Source organism: Budorcas taxicolor, chromosome 7 (assembly GCF_023091745.1).
Source record: "Budorcas taxicolor isolate Tak-1 chromosome 7, Takin1.1, whole genome shotgun sequence".
Lineage (NCBI taxonomy): Eukaryota > Metazoa > Chordata > Mammalia > Artiodactyla > Bovidae > Budorcas > Budorcas taxicolor.
The window spans coordinates 42,543,992-42,551,748 of NC_068916.1; the positions used below are offsets into that span (position 1 = coordinate 42,543,992).

The 7,757-nt window shown below is 40.4% G+C and overlaps 1 protein-coding gene across 1 annotated transcript; it reads left to right on the forward strand.

Moving 5' to 3' along the window:
* Positions 1-5,035: 5,035 nt before the first annotated feature.
* Positions 5,036-5,974, forward strand: LOC128051388 (olfactory receptor 2T1-like). Its single transcript, XM_052643958.1, has one exon. It carries the CDS (start codon positions 5,036-5,038, stop codon positions 5,972-5,974), a length of 939 nt encoding a protein of 312 aa, XP_052499918.1.
* Positions 5,975-7,757: the final 1,783 nt, after the last annotated feature.

A 7,757-nucleotide genomic window follows, 5' to 3' on the forward strand; every position in this document is an offset into this window, starting at 1 on the left:
TTGGGTGAACTCTGGAAGTTGGTGATGGACAGGGAGGCCTGGCCTGCTGCAATTCATGGGGTCGCAAAGAGTCAGACATGGCTGAGTGGCTGAACTCACTGAATGGTTGGTGGGCTTCCCCAAGGCTCAGTAGTAAAGAACCCACCTGCAAGCAGGAGCAGTAGGAGACTCGGGCTCAATCTCTGGGTCGGGAATATCCCCTGGAGAAAGGCACGGCAACCCACTCCACTATTCTCGCCTGGAAAATCTCCATAGGGTCGCAAACAGTTGGACACGAGTGAAGCAACTGAGCATTCATGCACGCATGCACTTAATGCTCGGTAAGCAAGTTCTCGCCATTTGTTTTCTTGTCTGTTGTTGCAGAGATCACCTAATTTGATGAAACGTTGACTTGCATGACCTCTACAAGCCCTGGAAGTGTCCTATGCTCCATCCGCTTCTCTGCTCCCACTGGGTCTCCTGGAACACAGGCTCCAGGGTCTCTTTCTATATGATGGAATAGTGAGAAGCAGCAGCTCTCTTCATCAGCCTCACCCCCTATTCTGCTTTTTCTCTAGTGGAGAGAAACTTAGTTCCTGATGAGGTTCAGGGGAGAGTTCTAAACATGTTTTCCTCCAAAAACAGCCAGGTGATAACTATCATAGGATTCTACAGAGCAGACACATAAGCCACTGATATTAGAGGTAGCAGTTTTTGGTTTAATGCCTGAAGCTGTTGCTAACAGATTTAGAGTGACAGGGGGAGCAGCAATGTGGCGGGTGTGGCAGTAAAAGCAGAGAGAGCTATAGCTAAGAGCCCAGTTATTTCTCTCCTTTTCTCCCTTATTTCTCCCTCTTATCAACTGCCTTATTCCCTTACTCTCTATTTCTATGGTGTCCCACCCACCTTTTTTCCTTATCCTACAGTACAAAATGACCAAAAGGAATTAATCTCAATTAACAAGCAGTGGTCCAAGAGCAGGAGACGTCTTTGCTTTTATATTTGTTGGTGATAAATGTGCACTGGTTTCAGTAACACAGTCTAGTTCTAAAAAGGTCCATAGACTGCACATTATGTTTCCTGCTTTTGGAGACAGGATCTGGCTGCATTCCAGTATTTAGTCATGTTCTAGTGCTAAGCTTGAAACCAGGTTGCCAGTTGGAACTTAGCTGATGCATAATAACTCTCACCCAATTTGAAGATTTGAGTGCATGTGTTTATCTAAGCTGTCTCTACCTCTCTTCATAGAAAATTCAGATTTCTTTGTAAACACGGTATAATTAAGCCACGCTGTGTTCAGTCTCTCAGTCATGTCCGACTTTTTGCAACCTCATGGACAGCAGCCCACCAGGCTTCTCTGGTCTATGGAATTTGTCAGGCAAGAATACTGGAGTAGGTTGCCATTTTCCTCCTCCAAGGAATCTTTCCAACCCAGGGATTGAATCTGCATCTCTTGTGTCTCCTGCATTGGCAGGCAGATTCTTTTAACACTAGTGTCACCTGGGAAGCCCTAATTAGGTCATGAAGAGTAGTCAAATTTTGTCAGTTAGAGCTCTGATTCTATACCAATTTTTTTGTGATTGAGAAAATTTCTTGGTTTTTCTAAAACTAATTTACTGTCATACATAATAGAAGAAGCACATTTCTCACAAACTGTATTTTGATTATGACCAAGAGCCATAAGGAAAGTTTGTTAAAATAAAAAGTTAATTAACAAATACATTAATTCACATAAATGATTCAGTTCAGTTCAGTTGCTCAGTCGTGTCTGACTCTTTGAGACTCCATGAATTGCAGCACACCAGGCCTCCCTGTCCATCACCAACTCCCGGAGTTCACTCAGACTCACGTCCATTGAGTCAGTGATGCCATCCAGCCATCTCATCCTCTGTCGTCCCCTTCTCCTCCTGCCCCTAATTGCTCCCAGCATCAGAGTTTTATCCAATGAGTCAACTCTTCGCATGAGGTGGCCAAAGTACTGGAGTTTCAGCTTTAGCATCATTCCTTCCAAAGAACACCAAGGACTGATCTCCTTCAGAATGGACTGGTTGGATCTCCTTGCAGTCCAAGGGACCCTCAAGAGTCTTCTCCAACACCACAGTTCAAAAGCATCAATTCTTTGGCGCTCAGCCTTCTTCACAGTCCAACTCTCACATCCATACATGACCACTGGAAAAACCATAGCCTTGACTAGATGGACCTTAGTCAGCAAAGTAATGTCTCTGCTTTTGAATATGCTATCTAGGTTGGTCATAACTTTTCTTCCAAGGAGTAAGACTTTTAATTTCATGGCTGCAGTCACCATCTGCAGTGATTTTGGAGCCCCCAAAAATAAAGTCTGACGCTGTTTCCACAGTTTCCCCATCTATTTCCCATGAAGTGATAGGACCGGATGCCATGATCTTCATTTTCTGAATATTGAGCTTTAAGCCAACATTTTCACTCTCCACTTTCACTTTCGTCAAGAGGCTTTTTAGTTCCTCTTCACTTTCTGCCATAAGGGTGGTGTCATCTGCAAATCTGAGGTTACTGATATTTCTCCTGGCAATCTTGATTCCAGCTTGTGTTTCTTCCATTACTCACAAGTAATTAGAAGGACCCAGGGCTTAGAGGCCTCAAAAGTGACCCACAAGCAAAGTTTTTGTAATAATATCTATGGTACATGCTGATAAAATCATAAAAGAATACAACTTGGGCACCATTTTATTTTATATTTTAGCCACATCTCGTGGCATATGGGATCTTAGTTCCCTGAGCAGGAATCAAACCCATGTCCCCAGCAGTGGAAATGGGGATTCTTAACTATTGGACTGCTAGAGAAGTCCATGGGCATCATTTCAGTTAGCACATTTCCTCTTCTTCTTTTTCCTTTACATTCTCTAGCATCTTATTCTTCCTCCTCCTCTTATTTTACTTCTTTTATCTCCATTCCATTTCTTTCTCTTTCTCCTCCCAATCTTTATTCAACTCCTCTTTTCATGAGCTATTTTAACTCTAGGTTTCAATGATTTCTGACAGCATCCAGACATACTGCTTAAGCACTGAGCTTGTCAAAGTAAAGTAATATTTCATTTTCATATGTTCACAAAAGCGAATAATAGCAAAGATATAATAATCTTGAAATATCTGCATTCCAATACTTTCTTATACACTTACCTATTTTATGATCCATGTTGCAAAATTGTACTGAGGGAGCAATATGTAGGGATTATCAACTACAGGTATCAAAGTTACTTCTCTATTACAAGTGTTGAAATTCAAAGGGAATCAAATACTTTAAAAAGAAGGTAAAAACCAGTTTTTTATTTGGAATGGAATGGACAGAGTTTTGAGAATACTTCAGAAAGGTACTGACATTGATCAGAATGTTAAATGATGGGAAGGATTTGATACAGCCTTTACTGGAGGGAGCCTGGTCTAAATAAAAGGAAAACTATCAGTACATAAGTAAATGCATGAAGATGGAAAGATATGATATTTCATAAGATTATGGTGTAAGCCATTATAAGGGAAAATTTTTATTGCAATACAAAAAAATTGGCCAGCTAAATTAGTGACAAACTTGTTGAGTATTTAAATGCAAATATAAGCAGCATTGAGCTTAATTCACTAATTCATGGAGAACATTTCAAATGCTGCCACGGAGAGTGACTCAATCACAGCTATGCTTTAAGATGATTATGTTTGAAGAAGAAGGAGTCTAGATAATCACGAGAAGAAGACTAAAGATTTAGAATTGAGTGAAATAATAAGTTTGGAAAAGAGGGGAATGTCTGAGAGATATAATAGTTAAATATGGTTAGATCAATTAACTAATTAAATATATAAGGAAAAATAATTAAACGTGGTCTCAATGTTATAAGCCTGAATGTTTGTGTTAGAAGAGAGGTGATGACTGAAATAATCAAGGCATAAAAGGTGGGAGTTGAGCTCAGTTTTGGCGTGATAAATTGAAAGTGTTGGCAGGATATGTGATGAAAGTGTTTAAGAAATTGTTGGAAATACAGAATTGAGCTCCAAAGAGGATAGACAGGTAAATATATTGTTCTGAGAGCTTGAACTCATAGAATCAGGAAAAGCTGCACTCTGAGGTCTTACAGTGTCCTGTGCTTAGGAGTGGCCCGTGTGTGATTTAATGATCTGATGTTGCCATCTTGAAATTTTTAATAATTTTGAAAAAAAGGTACCACATTTTAATTTTGCCATGTAAAATATGTATTTGGTCCTGCACGGGGCTATGAAAGATTGACAAGGGAGATGATATAGACAGAGGAGAGGAGGAGCTACTTTAGACGCTTGAGGAAATGGTCCCGTTGATAAGTCAAAAACTAAAAGGAGACCAAAATATGGAGTCTCATTGTCCCAGGAAATTCCAAATAATGAGTTTTTAATTCTTGGATGGATATGATAACTATGTAGATATGAAATAATTTTTAAATAGTGGAATAAAATGATCAGCATTTAGTGTTTATAAAACAATAAGTTAAAGACTGGTGAACCTCACCTTTTTTTTTAATGGATTTCTGATTTATCATAAAAGGATGTGGTGAAAGATATGGATGAACATTCAGATGAAAGAAATATGTAAAACATGGAGGTTCCATGCCCTGTCTGAATGCTTCACTCTCCCCAGCTCTCCATATGTTCACACCCATAAGTTCCTCATGTGCATGCTAAATCGCTTCAGTCGTGTCCAACTCTTGGCGACCCTATGGACTCTAGCCCACCATGCTCCTCTGTCCATGGGATTCTCCAGGCAAGAATACTGGAGTGGTTTCCATTTCCTCCTCCAGGGGATCTTCCCAACCCAGGGATCGAACTCGCATCTCTTGCATCTCCTACATTGGCAGGCAGGTTCTTTACCACTAGCACCACCTGGGAAGACTGTAAGTTCCTCAAGACATTTTAAATATCATTTTGTTCAACTAAGACATGGAAAGAATGGATAGGGGAATAACTAGTCTAAAATAAAGGTTCTTAACTAGGCATAAGATTTACTAGATGTCCTATATTTTTTCTCCCACAGCGCATCAGCCATCATAGAGGGAGTTGAGATATGGCAAAAAGAAATAACGTATCTACTACAGATTTCACCCTCTTGGGCCTCTTTCCTGAGTTCCAATATGCCAGCCTCCTGGTCTACCTCATTCTTCTGATCTACCTCATTGCCCTCACAGGGAACTCCATACTCATCTTCCTGATCTGGCTGGATGTTCACCTCCACACTCCCATGTACTTCTTACTCAGCCAGCTCTCTTTCATTGACTTGTTCTGCATCTCCAGCTCAGTTCCTAACATGGTCATCAACCATTCTTTAGGGAAGCACAGCATCTCTTTCATTGGCTGTGGAATCCAAATGTTTTTCTGCCTGAGTCTAGGTGGTGCTGAGTGTCTCCTTCTGACCTTCATGTCATATGACCGATTTGTGGCTATTTGTAATCCCCTGCAATACACAGTCATCATGAATTCTAAGGTCTGTTTGCTCATAGCAGTAGCATCATGGACTGGGGGTGCTCTAAACTCACTCATTCAAACCATCTACACCATGCATTTTCCTGTATGTGGTCTAAAGGAAATAAATCACTTCTTCTGTGAGATGCCAGCTGTACTGAAGCTATCCTGTGAGGATACTTCAGATTATGAGATGGCGGTATTTGTGGTAAGTATCATATTTATCCTCATCCCTTTCAACCTCATAATTGCCTCCTACATTCAAATCTTCCTCACTGTTCTCAAAATGAAATCTCCTGAGGGGAGGAACAAAGCCCTGGCCACGTGCTCTTCTCACCTGACTGTGGTGAGTCTCTATCTGGGGCCAGGCATAGTGGTGTACATGACACCTGGCTCCTCCCACACCCCAGCATTGGATCAAGGTCTTTCTGTGTTCTACACTATACTTACTCCCATGTTGAACCCCATTATATACAGCCTGAGGAACAAGGAGGTGGTGGGGGCCCTGAGAAAGGTCCTGAGGAAGAAGCCGGTATCAAAGTAATTTAAGAAATATCATTACCATAAATCTAGTTTCAATGTGGAAGTCCAAGTTCCCGGCTTGCTTTTTCTTCCTCTACACAGAATTCCTATTTAGGAACATATATTATTTTAGAAATATGGACTATCCAGTTACTTTATTATGTTTAAACAAAAAATTAAGTTCAGTTATAAGTTGCTTTCATAGAAATATTTGGAGAAAAAGGCTTTAATAGCACATAGATTGAAGCATATATACTCAGTTTCCTAATTCATCCACAAAAGTGGATGATGATTCCCATCATTTTTTTTGTTGTTGTTGTCATCACAGAGATAGAGAAATCTGGTACTACTTATTCTGACGTTTGACTAAGTATCAGCCTGGTCTGACAGTAGAACAAAGAAGGAGACAGGGTCATTAATTTTCTCCAAGAAGAACTATTTTCTCCAGATTAATAATATTTTTTTGATTGAGTGAAAAACAAATTTATTTATTTGACAACTATTAAGGAACAATTATCTATTGACTGTATTTCATATCTTTTAATTTAACGAAATCACATTCTGACCTCATAGTTACACTAGGAGTTTTCAGAGATTTGTTAGTTTACAGTTTCTTAGTTCTCTAACCTCATCTCCCATTGTTCATTTCTCTCGGATAAACAAAACCAACATATTTTTGAGAAAGAAATTTCAAGGACAGATGGATGTCCTATCCCTCCCCACTTCCTATGAGAAAAAGTTGGATGGTGAAAGTGGGAGAGCGATAAAGGAGAGATGAAGACTACAGTGTTTTGTTAGTAGATTGTATCTCATTACTGTATCAGAATCTCATGGAGGTCAACAATATTATAGCCAAACAAAGGAACTGTGTCTTGATATGCAGAGAGAAGATTCCCATGATGCCTTCAAGATCTCAGAAAGACAGAACATTAGTAAAAGTAATGGTAGCTGATATAACAGATATCCCTCCCAAACCTTAGCTCACTAACACAATAAAAGTTTATGTTTTGTTCATAAAAGTCTAATCTTGAGAGAGGTAAAATGTGTGGTTCTGTTTCTCACAATCAGTGATCCAGATTGACAGAGGTTCTGACATCATTAGCATGTGGTTTCTAAGACTGAATGGGCTTTGATGTGTATCCAGAAAAAAGGAGTGCAGAAACGTCTGAGATGGTGTTACAGGCTAGTCAGGGAAGTGGCAAACATGACATCTACCCATATTGAATTTGTCAGTCTTACACCATGGGCTTTCCTGGCAGCTCAGTGGTATAGAGCCAATGTAGGAGATGTAGGTTTGATCCCTGGGTAGGGAACATACCCTGGAGAAAGAAATGGCAACCCACTCCAATATTCTTGCCTGGGAATTCCCGAGGAGCTTGGCGAGCTATAGTCCATGGGGTTGCAAGAGTGTCAGACACAGCTTGGTTAGTGACAACAACAGCAAGTCCTATGCCACATCTTACTGAATGGTGGCTGGAAAATATCTTCTAGCTGTGTCACCAGAGGAAAAGAAAATGAGTATGGTGAATACTTAGCCAAATAATTGTGTATTGTGTCCTGGTTGTTGCTGTTCAGTCACTCAGTCATGTCAGATTCTTTGTGACCTCATGGACTGCAGCACCCTAGGCTTCCCTTGTCCTTTACCACCTCCTAGAGCTCGATCAAACTCATGTCCATTGAGTTGGTGATGCCATCCAACCATCTTGTCCTCTGTCATTCCCTTCTCCCCCTGCTTTCAATCTTTCCCAGCATCAGGGTCTTTTCTAATGAGTCAGCTCTTCCCATCAGGTGGCCAAAGTATTAGA